The sequence below is a fragment of the Dama dama genome, chromosome 10 (genome assembly GCF_033118175.1).
Source record: "Dama dama isolate Ldn47 chromosome 10, ASM3311817v1, whole genome shotgun sequence".
Taxonomy (NCBI): Eukaryota; Metazoa; Chordata; class Mammalia; order Artiodactyla; family Cervidae; genus Dama; species Dama dama.
Genome location: NC_083690.1, coordinates 30264324 through 30287350, shown reverse-complemented (window position 1 = coordinate 30287350; position 23027 = coordinate 30264324). Strand labels below are relative to the sequence as shown.

Genomic DNA, 23027 nt, shown 5'->3' with positions numbered 1-23027 from the left:
CTAGATTTCTTGGCATGAACATTTCACAATATACACAAATATCAAATAATTATGTTGTACACCTGAACCTAACTTAATGATGTATGCCAATTATATCTCAATTAAAAAAATCAAATAACAACTCCAGTATCTGCTGCAATGTTCAGGCTTTTATGAGAGTGAGGGCTCAACCTCTCTGCTTCTAGAAGAATAACTAGATTGGCAAAGCCATAGTACAAAGATGAACCCCTGGTTTTCCTTGATGAACTTTCAAGTATTTTTGTTTTTAAAGATAAACTGGACTGTATTAAAATTAAAAGCTTTCTTATTCAATAAAACACTATTAATAGACCTAAAATATTTACAAATAATTTTCTGATAAAGGACTTATATCCAAAATACATAATCTCAAAACTCAACAAGAAAACAAACAATTCAGTTTTTAAAAAATTGGTCCAAAGATTTGAACGAACATTGCACCAATTAAGATATTTAGATGGCAAAGTGTTTTTAACTTTGGTGATGGATTGGTGAGATGTGAGAGGTTTTTAACAGGCAAGCAAAAGTAACACAGTCCAGGCAAAGCTGCATGTCATCTGGATCATGGTTGACGAATGGAAAATGTATCTGGTGACCTATGAACAGAAATATTTCAATTTCCTTTCTTTCAGCTTGCTATACAAACAACTATGCTAATAAGCCTCTTTTAAAAGTGTGCATGTTCCCACATGGATATTGCCATATGCAAAACAGATGGCCAGTGGGAATCGGTATGACGTAGGGAGCTCAACCCAGTGCTCTTGAGACAGCCTAGTGGGATGGGATGGGGTGGGACGTGGGAGGGAGGTTTAAGAGGAAGGGGACATGTGTATACATGTGGCTGATTCATAGTGATGTGTGGCAGAAACCAGGACAATATTATAAAACAATTATCCTCCATTAAAAAAAATTTTTTTAATGTTTGTAGTTTAGCTGAAATTTATGCTTAGAAAGATTTTTGGAGCCATCCACAAGACATTTCTTATTTTAGAGTTGAGAATTGATTTGCTTCTTGGGAACAGGTGGAATGAAACCCAGATTCCCTGATGAGCAGGCCACACAGCCACTGAGGTCTAATTTTGTTGGTTTTACTAGCTGGACTGGGGGCAAGTGGCATGTAGACAGATGGCAGTCATTGATTGAGGGAGGTCACCCACACGTTCGGGAGCCTCTGGGCACAGAGCGATTGATGAGTCTGTAAACGGGCCCTTTAATCTCTGTGTATGTAGTTTAAGTGGCTAGGTGTGCTCCTTGCGGGTGTGAGAATTTACTCAGCAGGCAGAAGCTGTTTAGTTCCATTCCTTCAGTTCAATATTCATACAGCATGTTGGCTTTAGTCCAGAGTTTTCTTTCTTCCATCAAGACATGGAAGCAACTGGAGCGCTCCATCAACCTTGCTTACCTTGACACCACTGATTTCATAAGTAGCTGCCTACAATAAATATTCAGCTGCTTATGTTTTTGCATATCTTACATATGCCAGCAGGTTCTTCAAATTTTGGTGTCATAGACCACCATTGAGAATCTGATGGAAGTTATGAGTGTTTCCTCCCAGAATAAAGGGTGTTGGCAAACTTCTGGAGTCTTCTAGACATCTCTGGGGAGAGAAGCTGATTAGGGACATGGAAGAGTTCTTTTAAGCAGAATGAGGATCGAGTTCATGCTATATACCATCAGTTGGTAATGTCCCCACACTTTGGGGTAATGTGGTTTTCCCAGGTGACCTTTCTTGTCTGGGTGATACTGATTCAAAGGTGGGTATTTTTTAAATGTTTTATTTTCATTATTATTATTATTTTGCAGCACTGCTTGGCATGCAGGATCTCAGTTCCTGGACCAGGGATGGAACCCATGCTCCTGCAATGGAAGTGAGGAGTCTTAACCACTGGACCACTGGGGAAGTCCCCAGAGATGGATATTGACAGGCTGGGGGCAGCGGGAGACCCTGTCTGTGAGTGTATGTGAATCGTGGCCACTCCTGGGAATTGTGTTTGAAATAAATGAGTGAGCAGATCTCGAGTAACCAGGAAGGATGGAGAAGGAACTCAAGTGGAGATGGAAGGGCTTAGATGCTTGGGAGGCAGAGAGGGGTAGCTGGCAGCTGGAGAATCTGTTTGATTGGAATTGAGAGTAAAAAAGCAGTGGACACAGGGCGGAATTTCCATGGAGGATTGCAGGATTGCATGATGCAGCACTTCTGTGTGGTGACAGGATTCAGGGTGTACCCATAATAGGGGGTCACTCAATGGGTCTAAAGTGTCAGTTGTCACTTAGAAATGTAGAAGCTGTCCAGGAGGCATGTGGAATGTGAGGGGAGAAGCCTATAAGATTGATGATAAGGGATTTTGTGGTGGTCCAGTGATTGAAAATCCACCCTCCAGCGCAGGGGGTGGAGGTTTGATACCTGGTCGGGGAGCTGAGTTTTCACATACTGTGGAACCCCCAAGCCTGTGTGCCATGAGAGATCCTGCATGCCACGACTGAGACCTGATGCAGCCAAAAATAAAAAAATACATAAATATATATATTTTTAAAGATTCATGATAAAACCATCAGTTAATTTGGGTAAGGGACATCTCTGGCTTTAGAGAGACGAAAAGAAATCTCACTGGAGTTAAATCTTGCCTGGAAACTTTGTTCTTGTCGTTGTTCAGACATTAAGTCTGTCGGACTCTTTGTGACCCCATGGACTGAAGCACACCAGGCCTCCCTGTTTCTCACCATCTCCCGGAGTTTGCCCAAGTTCATGTCCATTGAATCCATGATGCTATCCCAACCATCTCATCCTCTGTCGTCCCCTTCTCCTTTTGACTTCAATCTTTCCCAGCATCAGGGTCTTTTCCAATGAGTTGACTGAGGCTATTTCTTCTGCTTTGCTTTCAGCATCCTACTCCTAAATATGCTTATGCCTGGGAATCAGACCCACCATGGTTTAGAACCGCTTACGACTGGGCTCTAAGCTTCTGCAACAGAAGAAATAGAACTTTTCTATACCAGAGGGGCATAGGGGTGAGTTTTAGGTGAATTTGCTTGGCACCGGTGTGAAAACCCTTCGTCCAAGTTTTCAGTTTGGACAGTCCTGCCAGAAGTGTCCGAGAAACCCCAGAGATGTCTGCACCGACAAGATAGCTTACAACTGCACATGCTAAGATTCTTTTGAGGCTGGTCTAGGATTAAACAAACTGGGATGGAAGAAGAGAAATGAGGGCTGTCCTGTCTGACTCACTGTACGGAGTTGCTGAGGGCATCTGTGCATGATGTAAGGCTCAGTTTCCTATTTGTTTGTCAGCCTGTGAAAGGACACTGTGAAATCACCAATGTCGTGCTTGTCCTTAGATGCTAAGTCATGTCCGACTCTTTGTGACCCCATGGACTGTAGCCTGCCAGTCTCCTTTATCCACAGGATTTTTTTTCCAGGCAAGAATACTGGAGTGGGTTGCCATTTCCTCCTCCAGGGGATCTTACCAACCCAGGGATGGAAACTGTGTCTCCTACCTTGCAGGAAAATTATTTACTACTGAGCCACTAGGAAAGCCCTGAAATTATCAATAAACCTGTCTAAATTTGAAAAGAAATGACAGCTCATCCATCATCCGGTCTCAGGGTTACAGTTAGAACTACGTTTAAGGCTCTAAACTGACACCTTAGCCCAATACCTCAACATTCCCACCTGCATCCCTATGGCTGAATGAAAGTTCAAACACTAATTTTGCATAAGCTTCCCTTGACTGGGCTAGCTTCCATCTGAATGTGTGGTTGTAATAACATCTAACTTAACTGGGTATTCAGTGAGATAACCTACAGACTGTGTCTGGCCCAGTGTCTGTCTTACAACCTCTCAATAAAATGGGGTTTCTTTCTACTCAACTTCTTTTGTGCCCAACATGTGGGGTTAAAAACTGTCCCTTATGGCTTCTGATGTGGCTTTTTCATCTAACAGTTTTTTAGTCACTTTCTTGTAGATTATACAAAGCAAAACCTACCGAACCTGGACACAGAGTACCAAGGGAATGGAACTAAAAGATTGTTACATTTTTTCACTCACTTTTCAATGTTGAAAATCAACATTTAAAATAACAAATCAGCAAAAAAATCCCAACAGTAACATGAAAAAAACAAAAACAACTTTAATGAGATCGAAATAGGTAGAAACCACCAGATTTATTGGGCTTCACCGCCTGATCTAATCTTTGTTAGTTGACAGCCTGTTCTTTTTCAGGCCCAAGGAACCAAAGAGATCAGCGCGGGGTTTTGAATTTCAGTATCAGGAGCTCCTGACTTTGGGAAGGAGAAATTTCGGAAATCCAGTCGCCAAGATACGCTTCTTATGATAAAATGCGTATAGAGGTGGGGGGCTGGACACAGAAACCTCCGCCTGGACGGTGGGCGAACCCACCCAGCCCACCAACGCCCGGCCTGGCTCCCGAAGTAACGGAATCCGAGTCTCCAGGCCAGATTTTCCCTCTAGCCATTCCTGGCCACGCAAAGCGGAGCTGCGAGCACAGAGAAAGGATGTCTTCATCGCCAGCCGGGATGGAACAAACCCGCCCGCTCGGGGAGTGCTGAGAACCAAAGGGTCCCTGCAACGCGGGCAGCCGTCAACATGACTTGACGGCCCCCATCCCGCGCGGCCCGCACTCTCCCGGCGCCCCCACCCTTTCCGGGTGCGCGCGCACGAGCCGGCGAGCCGGGGAGCTGTGCGCTCGGCAGCCTGCGGGCGGCGGCGGCCGACTGGCTAGCGGGGAGAGGGGTGGCCAGGAGCGCCGGAGGAGGAGCTGGCGCTGCAGCCGGGCCCCCTCGGGCCGCGCCCCGCCTTCTGCCGCCACCTGCGCGTCCCCTCCGGGCTCTCGCGCCCCGGGGCTGTGTGGGCTCTCCCAGCCGCAGCAGCGGTATCACCGCGTCCACCAATTAGAAGACTCGGCGTTTGGCTCCTTGGGGCGCGGGAAGAGCGGCAGGCGCTGCCGGTTCTGGCGAGCGGAAGGTGCGCCGGCGCGCGTCCCTCCCCGCCGCTCTCCCCGCGACGTTCGTGGAGGGGGGTACAGAACTGCTGTGACTTTTGAGGTCCGACTCCGCCTTCCGGCTAGCCTTCCGACGCGGCAGCTCGGAGAGAGGCCGGCGTGACCGGCAGGCCCCGAAGGCTCACTGCGTGGGCTCAGGACTTGGACCGTGTCCGGGAGCCCGCGGCGCTGTGCGCGCTGGTGAGTTTGGCGGCGGGGTGGGGTGTCCCCGGGCGCGAGGGGGCGGAGAGGACGTCGCGCTCTGCCCCTTCGCCCGCCCCCTAGTGCTGCCCCCACTTTAAGAGTAATTGAGACTTGAGCGTGACTGCGGAGCCGCGAGGATGCGGGCGCTGGCCACGGGCTATTCCTCAGCCCGGCGTGATGGAACGGGTCGGTGAGCGTAACAAAGGCGCCCGCCCCGGGGAGTCGCTCCCCTGCTGAAGACCGCGGCCCGCGTGCCGCGACGGCTGCCTGCGGACTAGGGTAGTGGCTGTGCGGCCCGAGGCGCGGTGCGCTCCTCCGCGGGCGGGCGACGAACCCGGAGCCCGACACCTGCGCGCCGCTCCCGCCGCGGCGCCGGGGCAGCCCCGCCTGCGGGCCCCTGCGTCCTCAGCCCCGCTCCCGGCGGCCGGAGGTCCAGCGGCGAACCACTTACCGGTGCAGAGGAGAGATCCCCGGCCCCTCGCCGAGAAGCCAAGGCAACTGGTAGGGGCCAGGCGCCGAGGACCGAGAAGGCATCTTCGGGAGCACTTCTGCAGACCGAGGGCTTCCACGTGAGCCATCTCGCTCTCCCCGCTACCGCCCGGACATCCTAACCGTCTCCGCTGCCCGAGCCTCCGCGCCGTGGGGCCGGGAGCGGCTGGGATCCTCGCCAGCCGTCCGGAGCGCTTGGCTCGCACGCACGGCCCCCGGCTGCCCCGCGCCTCGCCGGAGCCCGAAAGGGCGCGGGTCCGGGGCGAGGGCCGGCTGGGCGTGTTTGATGGCTTCACTGAGAAGAGTCAAAGTGCTGTTGGTGTTGAACTTGATCGCGGTGGCCGGCTTCGTGCTCTTCTTGGCCAAGTGCCGGCCCATCTCGTTGCGCAGCGGAGACGCCTTCCATGAGATTCGGCCGCGGGCCGAGGCCGCTAACCTCAGCGCGCACAGCGCCAGCCCCATCCAGGATGCGGTCCTGAAGCGCCTCTCGCTGCTCGAGGACATTGTCTACCGGCAACTAAACGGTAAGGACGCGCGCGGATGCCCACAGTGTTCAGCGTGGGCATCCGGTCCACCCCCGGGGGCTCTGCGCGCGGGGCGGGAGGCAGCCACCTCCTGGCTCCCGCGCGCTCCCCTTTACTCTTCCTGCCCCGTCTCGGCCAGGAGGCCGGGGCTGCTGGAAAGAATTCCCAGCTTCTTTTCTGTGCTCCAGCTGTAAGTTTGCTTTTATCGTGGAAACACGTCAGCACAGCTGGCTCCGGGTCTCCGCGTGCAGGAATCATTACCTGGCCAGTTGGCCCCAAGTGCGGAAACTAGACGCGCGGCCGAATGGGACTGGAGGCGCAGGCGACTTAAGGGAGGAAATAGCTCTTACAGCTTAGCCTTTGGTGGGGTCGGACAGGGAGGGGCCATTGGCGGGCTTAAAACGTCTGCAAAAGTCGAGGCCTTAGGTCTGGAGCTAACGCGCTTCGGTAGGGCGCTGGAGGAATGTTATCTCTCTAGGAGGCAGCCTGTTCACCTAGTAACGAAGACCCCTCCCTTCCGGGCGCTGCCTCGGTGAAGCTGCTATTAAAAACTTCCGGATTCTCCCCGAGAGCTGCCTGAGGGCAATTGTTAAAAGTTCGCGGTGGGTAGGGAAAGCAGGTTTTTACGGAGTGTAGGGAAGAGAGGTGTGCCATCCAATCAGTGACAGTTGTCAGGATCTGTCCCAGCTAAAACGTTCTCAGTGCTTCAGGAGGGGAGGGAGACTTTTAACACCCCCTGGTTACATCTGGTCCAGGAGCTGATGGATTATTGGACATTTGCTGCCCCCAAGGTCAGAATATTACTCACTGGAGTATGGGCAGCTCTCCAAGGTCCACACGACTGGTGTCCAAGGCAGATTCAAGGCTGCCATCTCCCTTCCTGAGCTTCTAACTCGTGTTCTTACGGTAATTCCAGAGCTGTGTGTGCTAAATCGCTTCAGTCCTGTCCAACTCTTTGCAACCCCATGGACTGTAACCCACCAGGCTCCTCTGTGCATGGGATTATCGAGGCCAGAATACTGGAGTGGGTTGCCATGCCCTTCTCCTGAGGCTCTTCCCAACAGAGGAATTGAACCCGTGTCTCTTATATCTCCTGCATTGACTGTCAGGCTGGTTCTTTACCACTAGAGCCACCCTGGGCAGCTCCAATTCCAGAGCTACTGATAGTCATAAAGATAATGATCATAATTATCGGTGAAGTTCTTACTGTGTGCCAGACACAGTGCCAAGAGGTTACAAGTGCATTATCTCATTGAGTGTTCACATCAGTCCAGCGTGGTTCTTTCCATTTCCCACATCAGAAATAAGACAAGAAGGCTTGGAGAGGTTAGTTAACTAAGTTGCCTGAGGTCCTGCTGCTGGTAAGTGGCAGAGTCTGGAGTCAGAACCCCGTATCTGGTTGACCAGAGAGCCTGTGTTTATGACAGCTTCCATCAAATGTCTCCTCCTAATTATAAGGAGTCTTCACTTTGATGATGTTAGTAAGACCCGGCTCCGCTCAACCACTGTCCTCCCTGCAGTTGGAGCTAGAGACTAGCCTGGTGGCAGGCAGGGAGAAGGATGTCACCATACTGTCTTCTTCCCACTTCCCAGTGATCCCTTCTGGGTCCTTCCAGGTGGGATGGGGGTCAGATTTGCAAGCATCCTCTGAAAGGACCCCTTGAGCTTCTTGATATCACTCAACAAGTATCCAGGGGAAGCCTTGAACTTGTACCTGCAGTGGGATGCTGCAGTCCCACTGACCTCTGGCAGACATCAGGGTCTGGCTGTGGGTGTGGACTTGCTGTAGGTGTTGTCTGCAGGGGTCTGGTGGGAGCTCTTCGCCTGTATGTCCAAGAACCAAGGCACAGAATGAAACAAAGGCACACAATTCATTTCTGGAGAAATTGGATGCTTATGGGATGGGTCTTACTATTTTACACAGATCCGGGCCGTAGACTGATCCATAGGACCCAAAAGAGCGCACAAGATAGCTGGTTCCCTTAAGTGTCAGACTGTACCCAAGGACACAAGTCATTTCAGTTAGGTAACAGAATATGATGTACAACCCATCAGTGCCCCACATAGGAATAATAAAATGCTAAGTGGTATTTACTAAGTGCCACTGACACACCAGGACTCGTTTGGTCTTTTCCAGCAACACTAAGGATAGGTGCTGGTACTCCCCTTTAGGGGAGTATTTCCTGGTGGCTCAGACCGTAAAGAATCTGCCTGCAATGCAGGAGACCTGGGTTTGATCCCTGGGTTGGGAAGATCCCCTGGAGAAGGAAATGCCTAGCCACTGCAGTATCCTGGCCTGGAGAATTCCATGGACAGAGAAGCCTGGTGGGCTCCAGTCCATGGAGTTGCAAAGAGTTGGACCCAACTGAGCAATTAACACTCCCCTTTAAGTAGCTTGCTCACAATCACCCAACTAGGGGGTGACAGAATTGGTAATTGAAGTTCTGACAGAATTGGGATAGTCTGGTTCCAGAATTGAGGTTCTCAGCTGCTTCACTGGCTTATGTTAATCTTTTTCTTTTTTTAATGACCATTTTTAATGGTCCAAACAATAAAGAATTTGTTACAATATTGCTTCTGTTTTATATTTTGGTTTTTTGGCTGCAAGGTATGTGGGAGCTTAGCTCCCCAAACAGGGATCAAACCTGTACCCCTTATATTGGAAGGGGAAGTCTTAACCACTGGACTGCCAGGGAAGTCCCAATCTTTTGTGTGCCTCAGAGTCACAAAACTCCAATACTTTGGCCACCTGATGCGAAGAACTGACTCATTGGAAAAGACCCTGATGCTGGCAAAGATTGAAGGCAGGAGGAGAAGGGGACAACAGAGGATGAGATAGTTGGTTCTCGTCTCAGAGGATGAGATGGTTGGATGGCATCACTGACTCTATGGACTTGAGTTTGAGTAAGCTCCAGGAGTTGGTGATGGACAGGGAAGCCTGGTGTGCTGCTGTCCATGGGGTTGCAAAGAGTCAGACACGACTGAGCGACTGAACTGAACTGAGTGTCACATGGAGGGCTTTTTAAGATATAGATTTCTAGGCCCCACCCACAGAGTCTCTGATTCAGGAGCTTTGGGGTCAGGGGCCTCTGAGTGTATCTCTGACAAGCCTGTGGCCTAAACCATGACCCAGAGTCCTCTACTGCTTATGCCAGGCAGAGCAAAGAGGAAAACTCACTTGCCTGTTGGTGGGAATCAGAGTGAGGACTTCGGAAAGCTAAGAGTTTGCTTCAGATGGACTGGGGTCCTGGCTTCTTTCCCTGTGTGCTCTTCTGCCCTGTAAGCAATTTCCTGGGGGCGTGGGGATGTCCACCACTGGGGACTGGTTGCCTGGGTTAGGAAGACGAGTTTTCTTGACTTGCAGCCTCTGAGGGGAAGCAGGCAGGATGACTGGGTTTAGAGCTTTTCCTGAACAAGCCAGGAATTTAAGCTGCCATTAGATAGATGTTATCTTTCTGGCTGACAAGTGTAATTTGCAGTAACCTTCCCCCTCTCCACCCCACCCCACAGTGCTCCATGCTCTGCCTGTGCATGTTTTGGGTGAGGCGTATCCCACCTGTTGATTCTGTAGGCCTGCTGAGGTCTCCTGCTGCGGCGGGAGGGTGCTGAGATGGGACCTGGATTCCTGAGTCTACTTGCTCTGCAGCGTCTCAACTCTTTGAGACTGAAGGAGGACAAGGAAACCTTGACCTTGGTGCTCCTTATTGCTTGGGAATTAATGGAGGGCTCGAGAGAGCCAAGCACTGGGCATATAGGAGGGGCAGGGCCACTTGGGTCCAGCCCCTTGGGTACCAAGTGGGAGCTGGTGATTCCATGATGTTCAGGTTTCTCAAACCTTTCCTGGGGACTCTTACCAAGTTCAAGCAGGAGACCCCAGCACAGCCATCTGGAGTGTTCTCTCACCCCGGAAACAGGGGTGTCCTGCAAGGGCCCCTCTGGGCTGGGGGGACGCCAGGGGTGACCCAGATTTCCTCCTAACGGGCCTCTCTGTTAAAACTCTTAGTGCCTATCTTTTGAAAAATGGTTGCACGCTGTTATTGTTTTGTTTTTCTTAATGCAGGCTGAGAAGGACCCTTTAAAGGGAAAGTGGAAAAGCGGAAATGGAGGGGAAAGCACCCTGAGACAAGTTTGTCCTCTCCCCTCTCTCACCTCTGCCCTTCCATCTTAACAGTTGGGCACCCACTGCTGCCCCCTTACTGCTGCCGTGATGCCCTTTAACCCAAGCCCCAGCCTCTGTTTTCTCACCCTCCTTTTCGGGCCTCTGGCTGTCTGCATGGAAAGCACTGCTTGCCAAGGGCCCAAGACCTTCCCGGAGTTTTGTGTTTCCCGAGGAACTGTGATCAAGCCTGCAGGCTGATCGTCAAGGCCGACCACTGTCAGCCCACGTTCCCACCCTGGCCCAGTGCTTCTACCTCCTCCAGCCAGGCTGATCCACTTGCTGAAATAGCCCTGCATTTTTCTTGGGGTTTCATCTTCCGTGTTTCAGGTCCAGTCTTTGAGAAGTGCTGGCTGTCCTGGGTTGCTCTCCGCACCCGCTTTCTACATTCATGTGTCGTTTAAAAGCTTGACTCAAGGTCACTGCCTGGGGGCGCAAGGTTGTGCCAGCTCCCACGGTCTCAGCTCTCCCTGCTCCAGGTTGCTGGAAGCTTTCTTGCCCGTGTCCATTGCACCCATGGCTTTGACTCTAGTGCCTCGGTGGCTTTATCTTTTGAGTTCAGAACTGGACTACAAGCGTTTTGAAGACTTGAGCCATATTTTGAACTATTTAATACCATGCCCACCCTTCAGCATCTGTCATAACACCTTGTATGTCATGTGGGCAAAAAGGTTTTTTGGTTGATTAGTTGGATGGAAGCTAGTTTTAGGAGGTAAATGGTAACCACAGAGGAAATAACCTTGACTCCGTAAAGACTGGATTATGTGGGGTGGATGTGGTTGGAGGAAGGAGTTGGAAAGACTTAGCTGGGGAGAGTGAGTGTGAGGTAGTCATCTTGTCTCTGCCATCTTCCCTGTGCCTTCTGGAGGCCACCCCTGGTCCTTCACCAGACTGACTAAAGGGCGCTAGAACCTTCGGAGGAGCCTGGAAGTGAAGCAGTTAGCCAGGTTAAAGACCAGCACGGTTCAGCATGCTTTTTGTGAATGTGTGGTTTTATAACATACTGGTTTTATGTTCCTTTTCTCTCTAGAGTAGAATTAATTCATATTTTATCATGGAAATTTTAGAAAATCCAAAACCATTATGCAGAAGAAAATAATATTGTGTTAAAGTTTTTTTTTTTTTTTTAAATGGTGATTTTGTACTGACGTTAGGAAAACAAACGAAGGGACAGACAGGGTTCTTGATAGAGTTCCCATGTAACTCTGTTCAGGGCTTTTGGCTGTCTGTCACCTTCTGAGGAGGTTATTTGTTTTCTGTCATTTAGAGCTGAGAAAGGGGAGACATAGAGAATACTATGTGAGTTGGCCAGGATGACACAGACAGTGAGGGGCAGAGTCAAGATTCCAGAATATCACGGTCCTTTTCCCAGATCAGCATCCCCCGATAGGTCAGGATGAAGGTGGTGGACGGTCATGTGCCCCATGCACGCCCTGAGCTCGGGCTGGTGACCTCATCCCTCATCCACGCCCTGGTGCAGGGACCCACAGGGCACAAGTGACTACTCCATCCAGTGAGCCTAGGGCCCTGCTGTCGTAAGAAGAAATGCAATCGATTGAGGTTAGGTTCCAAATTTAGATTTCAGAAGGATACTGAATAGAAGCAGGGTTGCTTGAAGAAATTGAAAACCTTTGCGGGCATGGAGAGAAGTCAAAATTACACAGCCTGGTCCTGCCCCCAAGCCACACAGACAGATGAAGCTGGAGTCGGAGCTGCAGGAAACCGACACGTTCCCAAACAACCCACCTGCAGCCCGCCCAGCCTGCCGCATCAGCCGGGCTCACCAGGCGGAGAGAGTGAGTGGGCGCAGAAGGCCAGAGGCAGAGGTGTGTTGGAAGGAGAGGGATCGTATACTGAAAGCATCTCTTCCTGGATGCCAGAGCTGGCCCTGAATTGTTTCTTCTTTCCTGGAATATACGTGTGCTCATATAGACTGTTGAGCTGGATGGTACTAGCATTCCCAATGGGAAGGAGGTAAGGGGGAGAGAGCTGAGGGCACATGTTCGCATTAAAATCACTCCTTGCAGGTGAGCATCAGAAGGGTACCAGGGCAGTGTGAGTCTTAGGAGCTCCATAGGCTTTCATCGGGGCTTCCCAGGTGGCTCAGTGGTAGAGTCCGCCCGCCAATGCAGGAGACGCAAGTTCGAGCCCTGAGTTGGGATTCTTGAATAGTGAAAGTAGGTGATTTATCCCAGGTGGCTCAGTGGCAAAGAATCTGCCTGCAATGCAGGAGATGTGGGTTCAATCCCTGGGTAGGGAAGAACCCCTGGGGAAGGAAGTGGCAAGCCACTTCGTATTCTTGCTTGGGAAATCCCATGGACAGAGGAGTCTGGCAGGCTCCAGTTCGTGGAGTCACAAAGAGTTGACACAGCTTAGCAACTAAACAACAACAGTAGGCTTTTGTCAGGGCTCGGTGGCCAGCAGAGGTCCGGGTGTGTGGAAGGCTGATCAGCAGAGCCAGGGCCTGGGTGCTGGAGGGAGGCTCACTTCTTTTACCTCCGACGGACTGATCACATCTGGTGGCTTCCAGAGAGATGGGGGGCCTGGTTCTTGGACAGCCTTGGGATACAGGCACATCTGTGCTGGCCAGTGTGTGCCGGGCACCCTGCCAGCAGGAGCAGCTGCCGCCTGCCCAGCCCAGAGTAATTGGGGAGAGGCCACCAGCGTGATTGTCGAGGAAGAACTCTGATGCCCTGACCTTTGCTGTTGCCAAATCTGGAGTGTCCTTTGTGGATGGGGAAAGGCTCGGCAATTAGAGCCAAGAGTCACAATGGGGAGGTGGAGCGTGGGCACAGTGGAGCCCATATTGAATGGAGAAACACCTAAGGTCAGACACCTCTGAGTCTTTAAGAATATAATATTGGGAGGAAAGGGTGTTCTCTTGGGCGGCAGGCAGTCTGGGTTTGATGGCTGGTTCTGTCACTTATTAACTGTGTGACTTTGGGCAGACTTGTGGGCACAGACTTGTGGGCACAGCGGGTGAAGGAGAGGGGGAACGAGTCGAGAGTAGCATTGACATATATATACTATCGTGTGTTAAACAGATAGTGATAGTTTCACCACCATTTCTCAACTGTGAAATGAGGATGCTGTGAGTCAGGTTGAGCAGGGATTCAAAATATACAGCATGAGCCTCGGTGCCCAATGTGTGGCAGCTGGGAGAATGCTTACTTTTTTTTTTTTTTTTAAATTGGAGGATAATTGCTTAACAAATGTTGTGTTGGTTTCTGCTGTATGTCAGCATCCATGCTTGTGTGTGCTTAGTCATATCTGACTCTTTGTGACCCTGTGGACTGTACCCTGCCAGGTTTCTCTGTCCATGGAATTTTTCAGGCAAGAATATTGGAGTGGGTTGCCATTTCCTCCTCTAGGGGATCTTCCTGACTCGGGGATTGAACTCAAGTCTCTTGTGTCTCCTGCACTGGTAGGCAGATTCTTTACCCCTGAAACACCTGGGAAGCCCTACAATGCGAATCAGCCATAAGTACACATATAGTCCCTCCCTCCTGAGCCTTCCTCCCCTGCCCTGGCCCCCATCCCACCCTTCTGTTAATAGGTGGTCGCAGAGCACTAGGCTGAGCTCCCTGTGTTATACGGCACCTTTCCACTAGCTGTCTGTTTGACACACGATAGTGTATATTTGTCAATGCTACTCCCAATTCGTTCTCCCTCTCTTTCTGCCGCTATGCCCACCAGTCTGTTCTCTACATGTGTCTCTATTTCTGCCCTGCAAATAGGTTCATGAATACCATATTTCTAGATTGTGTGTATGTATTAATGTGCGATATTTGTTTTCCTCGTGCTGACGGACCTCACTCTGTATGACAGGCTCCAGGTTCACTCACTTCAGTTCAGCTGACTCAAATGCGTTCCTTTGAATGACCAGTATTCCATTGTACATATATACCACAACTTCTTCATCTGTTTACCTGTTGACGGACATCTAGGTTGCTTCAATGTTCTGGCTATTGTAAATAGTGCTGCAGTGAACATTGGGGTACATGTGTCTTTTTGAATGAATGCTCACTCTTTGAGGATAGGAGCCTTGCTAGCTTGTTCCTCATCATATGTCTGATGCTGAGAAGTCCCCTGGCCCTTAATAGGTGCTCAGCAGATATTTCTGGAATGAATGCATGAACAGTTGTGCTGGTCCTTGTTACCTGAGGTGTAAATCTCAAGATAGGGCGGGAAAGGTCTGTTTTGCTCTTAAGTTGCTTAAACTCTTTGAATCAACCTAGGATTCTTCTCTTTTTCATGTTTTTGTCTGAGGCTGAATTCTGTTTCTCTCTTCCTTCTCTTTTCTTCTTCCCCATCTTCCACTTAACTTATAGTAATGGTGCCTTTGAGGCTTGGGAGAAGAAATGGTCGCCTGTGTATATCAAATCCCATTGCAGAGATGTTGGTCATTTCCATCTATTTGTGAGCACTTCCTCACTGCGGGGTGTGGGTTAGCTGCACAGATGCAGAGAGGTAGATGGCACGCCCACCTAGACATCTGTGGTCCAGTGGAAGGGGGGGTTTGTAGTTTCACCAGGTGTACACGAGGTTTTGGAGGGTGAATGAGTATGGGGGTGGTGAGACCTGACCTGGCACACAGTAGGTGCTTGACCAAGTAGTGTTGAACTTGAAGGAGAGAACTCCAAAGTTTTAACACATAGACCAGAGGACCCAGGTAGTGAGACCACTTGGGGGCCTGACATGGAAGCAAATCATAGAAGGTGGTCAGGCAGGGCAATTGACACGGGGAATGACTAGAGGCAGAGATGGGTGAGGGGACAGAAGGAAGGCCGTGTGACCTTCATTGGCCACGTGGAGCTTGCTTAGAGGACCAAATGGAGGCTGGACCCAGCCAGGCTTCAACCTCTGGCTGAGTTAGAGGTACTTCTGTAGACGTGGGGAGCTATTGGATGAAGTGGTCACTGCAATGATGACATAAGGGATTGTGTTGGGATTTATTGTGCACTCAAATAGGTGGGCAAGTGAGTTAGAACCCAGCAATGGGTAGAAAGTTCTGGTGTCGCTGGCCCAGCCATGCCTCTGATTCAGGACTCAATGAGCCCTCTGAGCCTCAGTGATTCCAGGTGCCTTTCACCTCTGACCCTTCTGCTTGGCCACATCCTGAGTTGGCTCTTGGGAAAATCAGAATCGGCCCTCGGCACTCTGACCTGAGTGCTCCCCACCCCGTGGGTTCACAGAGGTGTACTCAGCCCTTCAGCCATGCCCGTTGCTCTCCTTCCCTATGGCTGCAACCTTTCACATCGGCCTGGACAGGAATTCTCTTCCCAGCTCCTCCAGCATCCTCACTTCTGTGCCCTCCGCTCCATTGACCTTGTGACCCCCTCGTCCCGGATTGGCTGATCGCCAAGGAAAGTCCCACCCAGGCAGGTGTTGGCACCCTTGCCATATTCTCTGCAGTCTTCGGTTGGCCCTGAGCTTGCCCAGTACCTGCTGGTAGGACTTCCTTTCTGTTGCCCATTTGTTTCTGAGCCAAAGAGGAAGTAGGGGTGGACTGGAGGGAGTCTGTGGTGGCGATGGATGGGAAGAGTTCTCTGCTCCAAACCCGTCTCCTCCCGCCCCTCCCCTGCTGCTGCTCTCAGATCACCCAGAAGCCTGTGCATTCCGGCTGCTGCGGCAGCAGCCCCCTGCCTGGAGGCTTTAGCCCAGCAGTGGCTGTTGCAGCCACAGTCTCTACAGGTCTGCCTTCCGAGGCCACCACTGGGCATCAGCGGCCTCCTGCATTTCATGGATTCAGCTGGAGTGCCCTGTCCCAGGAGAAGACCTGCTTCCTGTGCCAAGGGGACCAAGGGATGGAACTCAGAAAATCAGCTGGGGACTCTAGCTCCCCACAGGATGGCCTTTGACAGGGGAATAGGAGCGCCCCATCAGCAGGGAAGGCGTTTCTGAATGCTGGGTAGCCCTTGAAAAAAGATGCGGGGCTCACTTGGTTGAAAGACCTTCCTCTGCTTTCGTTATGACACCTCGCAGGTCTTTAGACTGCTTGACATGTGGATGACAATTGGCTTAGCCACTGATAGAGAAGTTTTCCCTTTTAATAATGTCCCTGTCATGGCTAACTGCAGAGCCTCAGCCTCGGCATGCATGAGTAATAAACCGCTGCCGTAATTACAGGCGGCCACAGCCAGACGCCAGCACACGAGCTTGCCGACAGTTAACAGGGTTCCAGAAGAGCCTCCTTCCAGCCCTGCCTCCGACACAGCGGCTAATCGTGTGATTACTGTTTACTGAGGGCTGTCTCATGGTTATGCGTGGCTTGTTAGGTGCTGTACTTTGCTGCTGGAAAGAGTGTGAATAACAGTCAGGAGACTGGGGTTCTACTTCTCTGTATTTCCAGGGACCAAAGTGTCAATAAGAGCGGCATGACTTTAGGGACTTCCCTGGTGGTCCAGTGGCTAAGATTCCCCACTCCCAATGCTGGGGGCCCGGGTTTGATCCCTGGTCAGTGATCTGAGAGTTTGCATGCTGCAACTAGAGATCCTGTATGCTGTCACTAAGAGCTAGCACAGCCAAATAAAGAAAATAAATATTTTTTTAACAAAGAGCTACGTGACTTTAGGGTCTTTTGACTTTCAGATTTTGAATAATACTCCCCTCCTCCCACCCCGTTCTATTAAAATCTCACGCATCCTCTAAGAACCAATTCAGATGTCCTTTATTCTTTGAAACCTTCCCTGCCACCTTGTCAGAATTAATTGTTCCTTCTTCTGGGCTCTTATGGTACTCTGTGCGGGTCTACTTCTAGCTGTTGTTTATCTCTGCCTTGCATTAGAATGAATCATTTACATGGTAACAGTTTGCAAGGGAATAGGTTTTATTCATTAACATTTTCTATTTTTATTTTTTTATTGAGTTACAGTCAATGTGTAAAAGTCACAGATGTACAACATAGTGATTCACAGTTTATAAGGGTCATACTCCAGTTTTATTATAAAAAGTTGGTTATATGCCCTGTGTTGTGCAATATATACTTGTAACTTATTTATTTTATACAATAGTTTTTATTTCTTAATCTCCTATCCCTATCTTCCCCTCCCCCATTCCGTGTCCCCACTGGTAACCACTCATTTGTTCTGTATGTCTGGGAGTCTGTTTCTTGTTTGTTATATTCATTAGTTTGTTTTATTTTTTAGATTCCACATATAAGTGATGTTATACAGTATTTGTCTTTCTCTTTTGGACTTATTTCACTAAGCCTAATATCCTCCTGGTCCATCTATGTTGCTGCAAATGGCAAAATAGTATTCCATCGTATATTTTAAAAGCCTTCTCTATGTCACTTAGAAATTAATTCATCAGCAAGTAACTTGTTTTCACTTACCAAGTCCAGAAGTAGTGGTAACCGGCACTGGTTTGGAACTGTGAAGTCATCATGATGACATTATAATGTCATAATTCATAATGTCACTTCTTCATGGTTACAAGATGGTGGCAGTAGTTCCAGTCATTGCATCTTTGTACAAAGTAGGAGGTACTCTGCCACTGGTCACATCTCCTATTGTTTAATCAGGGAAGAAAATCTTTTCCAGAAGCCTTCCTGCTAAGCTCATGTGGTCCAGAGAATGGCTACATGGCCAGCCTTGCTTCAAGAGAATAGTTGCTTTTCAGAGAAAGTAAATATGGTGGAGGCAAACGAGAAGGAGAGAAGGAATGGTGTTGGCATTGTGAAACTGTGGTATCTGCCATCTCTACACTCCCAATATCTTTTCAGCAAATAGTAAAATAAAGTAAGACTCTGTGCTGTCTAGAAATCCAGTGAACTAAAATATTAAGTCCTTGGGCATTCTGGTTAACTTGGATTTGATCTGAAGACATCTCATAGATTGAAACTACCATGTACAACCACGTTTTGTCAGTGCTGAGATGCACATTTTTACACTTCTGAAATTGAGATTCACTTTATGTTCAGTAATGTGTCACAGTTTAATTGGCAGCACTTTCCTCTTTTCTGGGTACATAAAAATGGTGCCGCTGACGACTAAAGGCATGTTAGATTTGATGAAATATAATATATGATCTTTGTAAATATACATGCATGCCGTAGTGTACCACATGCCGTGCTTTTGTTGGACATCTAATACATTTCCTAGGGATTCCCTGGTGGCCCGGCAGTAAAGAATCAGCCTGCCAATGCAGGAGATGCAGGTTCTATTCCTGGGTTGGGAAGACCCCCTGGAGGAGGAAATGGTAACCCACTCCAGTATTCTTGCTTGAAAAAGCCCATGGACAGAGGAGCCTGGCAGGCTACAGTCTTTAGGGTCACAAAGAGTCGGACATGACTGAGCGGCTGAGTACATGCACACTAATACATATCCAGTGTTTCGTGTTGCTTAAGTCCCCATCAAACCTGTGTACATCATTATACCCATCTGACAGTTGAGGAAGCTGAAACTCAGAGCAGTTGTCCAGAGACAGCCACCAGATGCCTTTATCTGTCTTCGTCTGTGAAGTTGGCACTGTCTGACTTCCAGGTGGGACTTGGTCCCAGTTAGCATTGGTCCAGGGCTTGCCAAGGGAGGCGTGGGGCTGCGGTGTCAGGAAGGCAGCAGGGAACCTGGCTTCCCTTAGGTTTAGCAGCTACTGGTGTGTAAAGTTGTAAAGCTGTTAATTCTAGAGCTCTGAATTATGCTGTGTGAGCATTAAATCCAGACCATAATTAGAGCAAAATGTGAGAAAAGTGAAATTGATATTAAGTTAATTAAAAGGCTTTGCTTATATTTGCAAGGAAATTAGCACAAGAGTGCTGACAAGTGCACATTGTTAATTTCTTCTTCATTTGGGGAACTCTCAGCAGGCCTGGGGCAAGCTTTGTTCTTGGCTTCTGCCCTGTGCCCTCCCTCCCACTGCATCTCCATCTTATTGTTATCATGGTGGCTTTAACTGGGCAAGATGCAATATCCTCTTCCCATGGTCATTTTTTAATGGATACTAAGCCTTGAAGAGGAACTACCCTATCCCATTGAGGGCTCAGTCCCTTGAGATTGTGTATATGGTGCTTCAAAGCTCTGTGTCGACATGTAGCCAGTGCAGTTGACGGAGTTGGTTCCTTCATGTCCCGAAGGTATTCCCTTTGGCCCAACACACTCGGGTCATTCCTGTTCGTCATCCTGACCTAGGTCACAGATTGGGTTGGCATGTGCAGTGTAGAACTTTAATCTGGAATTCCTAGAAGGGTAGAGACTGTCTTTCTTATGGAACTGTTTATACCAGATCAGGGTCTGGATTAGGGAGGCGGATATTAGGATATTAGAACTACCTTGGCCTCTAGTTGGTACTACCTTGGCCTCTAGTTGCCGATGAGAGTCACTGAGACACTGTTTTCCTCTTGCGCACAGAGCTTATCTTCAGGCTCCCAGCAGTTAGGTGAGGCGGGGTGGGGGGGAGGTGTGGGGGGTGGCTTGTGACTGAGTTCTGGGCATTGGAAGATAAGAGGAAGTGATGTTTGCCACTGTCAAACTCGGCCCACAAAATATCCCGTGGGGTCCTCCATGCCTGCCCTCTTTACCTTCCTGTAGTGGCCTTGGAGTCTACATCTTGATGGCAGAAAGGATGGAAGGGTCCTCAATCCCTGAATGACTGTGTGAAACAGTAGCATCCTGTCTTCCCCAGCCCTCTCTTGATATCTCTGTGCATTGGATGTTCGTGTTAAGCCATTGAGATCTTGGAGCTTATCTGTTGCGACAGCTAGTGTTAATCATCCTGGCTAATTCAATTAGGCAGGTCTGGAACACTAGTGTCCCTGAGTCACAGGACAGTCTGTCTCCATCCTTGATGAATACGACAAGCAAATACTGAGCAATCAGTGGGCTGGGATAAGGTGGTTGAATTAAAAGCCACCTGGCTGCAGACCTTCTTCTCTTTCTCTGCTGCTGGCTTTAAGAAAGCAGTCTTGTTTTTCAGTGTCCCAGTGTTCTATTTACAGAATGATGGAATGATTATAATCATCTCCTACTTATGCTCCATGTTGGAGCTGAGGGCTAAGTATTGAAATATGGCTAAGTTGTTTGCAATTATAAGCAACTAAATAATATATGCATTGTCTTTATTACGGCTTCAGCTGATAGGCACTGGCATTCTTCAAGATGAGACAAACTGAAAAGGTTAGTTTAAGAATTAGCAATTAAAAAAATCATGATCTTTGCTGCCACTGAATTTTAAATCATGCAAACATTTATGTTTGTGCCAAAGACCCACAATTTCCTTTAGAGCAATTACTGAAATGCATTCACAAGATAAAAATGGAGTTCGGGGAAGAATATTTAAGAGCTCTTTAATGATGTTAAAAAGTTTGCTAATTTGCCAAGTTGTTCTGAAATCCACTTCAATTTTTTTCCTGCCTACCCATCTTCCTGCAATTGAACTGGTTCCAGGAGATTTGAAGAAAGGGTCTGAAACGAACATGAAAAATACACAAATCTCATTAAATATCGTTTCAAGAGTCTTTTGCTTTTCCTTCATTAGCTGAAGGTGAACACTGGGGAAAGTTTAAGAACCCTCGGGCTGTGTTTGCTTGCACAAAACAGTTTGGGGAGAAAACAAAAGCTAAACAGTAGTTACTAAGGGGTGGTTTGGATTAAACATGTTCCATGTTTTACTCTTCGGTGGCTTGTATGCGTAGACCCTTAGGAAGGAGTAGACTGTCTTCATTTCTTCATCCTCATCCTCCTTACTCAGATCTCAGCTTGGCACAACTGCAGCCAGCGAAGGCTTGTGGTTCCCTCAGCATCCCTGCTCTGTGGGTGTTCTAGCTTCCCATGGGTCCTGGGGATCCAGATTTATCCTTCCTCTTTCCCGCCAGAAAGGATCTAGTGTAATGGTACACATTTCATTAGTAAGTTCATGGTTACCTCTCATGGATGGATCTCTTGAAAGCCTAATCCTCAGTGGAGAAAGTACGATAGCATTGAGTTCCAGGCAAGAGACAGAGATGCAACTCTGACTCCATCAGCTGACCCCACCAGCTACTTCCCTAACCAGGTGACCTCTGGGAGGGTGGGGCGGGGGGAGAGGCACACAGTGGACTGAGTGTGGGCTTTCCAGTTAGGTGGGTGAAATCTCAGACTTCCTTATGGCTACTTAACAAAGCCAAGCCAAAGCTTGGATTTAGGGCAACTTACATAAACTGAGCCCCAGTTTGCCCGTCTAGAAGACAGCCGCTGCGTTTAGAAGTATGATAAAGCTGGTGCAAGATGGTACTTGTCAAATACCTTGAGGAGTGCCTGTATTTAGGAGGATGTTGATAAACAGTTTTATTAATACCGTAGCAGTGTTAACAGAACCATTTCCTGCTTTTTGGAACAAATATTTAGTTCTTCCAAGACTCCACTTTCTCCCTGCTGAACTCTAGAGAAGATTTAAAGTCTGTTCAAGTTGTATAATTTTATGGATCAGAAAGGTAGTCCACGAATTGCAGTGTCTTTTCATGTAAACAATGGCTAGTCAGGATTGGTTAGATTTGCACCTTCTGGCAGCAATACAGAGTTCAATCTAAAGGAAGAAGTGCTTTTCCTAGGTGTGGTGGTTTTAAAACATATCTGCAAATTTCTTTGACACCATTTCCAGCAAAAGGTGGAGTTGAATTCCCCTCCCGTCGATTATTATGGGTTGACCTGAGTGACTTCCTTCTGAGTGAGTGGAGTTGAATGGAGTTGATGTTGCATGACTTCTGAGGCAGGGTCATGAAGGGTGACAGCCTTCCGACCTGATGCTGCTTCTGAGGACGTGCATCTCTGAAGCCTAGAAACTAGGCTGTGCTGAAGCCACCATGCTGGAGAAGCACGTGGAGAGAGAGACTGAGAGATGGAGAGGATGGTCCAAGAAGTCTCACCTGTTCCAGCTCACAGCTGGTCCTGTCTTCCCAGTGAATGACCCAGACATGTGAGCGAACAAGCCTTCGTAGCCCCAGGACCCCCTACCCCCACTCCGCTTCCAGCCACTGATGTCCAGTGGAACAGCCATGAGCCTTCCCCTCCCTACGCTCTGCCTGAATTGCAGATTCATGAGCAAAATAAATATAGTGGTTGTTTGAGGCCACTAGCTTTTGAGGTGGTTTGTTACATAGCAATAAATAACTGGAACACTGGGTCACTCTCCTTGTGTTTAATCAAGTGTTTTTTTTTTTTTTCCTCCTCACTGTAAGAAATAGGGGACTTGATGATAACAGTGTTAACAGTAATAAATGTAATAATAGCTAACATTTATTGTGCACTTGCTAAAAGTACCCAGCGCCGTGCTGAAGACTTAAATGGACATAAAAGGAGATAATAAATATTTTCTCTAAGTCTTAGGTTTACATACCACTGATAGACTGCCGATAGCAGCCTGACTGTTGCAGATGGGGTCCGGTTGGCCAAGAAGCTGAGGCATCCTTTAACCAAGTTTCTGCTTTAGCTGGAACCACTGTATTTAGGTGGGAGAAGAAAGGGGCCCAGCCCTGGTGGCTCCGACTTACGTGGGTATCACTTATTTAACACAGAACATCGTGTCCCCTCTCATGGACCCTTGCACCAGAGTTTCCAATACTGCGCTATTTCAGATCTTTTAGCAGAAACAAGAATACAGTTCACAGAGCCTGTTTCTATAGGAGATAAATGATTCCCTACTTTTTGGGGAGCCTGGAGAATT

At 48.8% G+C, this 23027-nt stretch overlaps 1 protein-coding gene across 1 annotated transcript in view; it reads left to right on the top strand.

Moving 5' to 3' along the window:
* The first annotated feature begins 5930 nt into the window (after positions 1 to 5930).
* Positions 5931 to 23027, top strand: part of GALNT17 (polypeptide N-acetylgalactosaminyltransferase 17) — a 413795-nt gene continuing 396698 nt past the window's right edge. Inside the window, exon 1 of the mRNA XM_061154024.1 lies at positions 5931 to 6232. Coding sequence (XP_061010007.1) covers positions 5995 to 6232 — 238 coding nt within the window. The 5' untranslated portion in view covers positions 5931 to 5994. The remainder of the gene's footprint in view (positions 6233 to 23027) is intronic.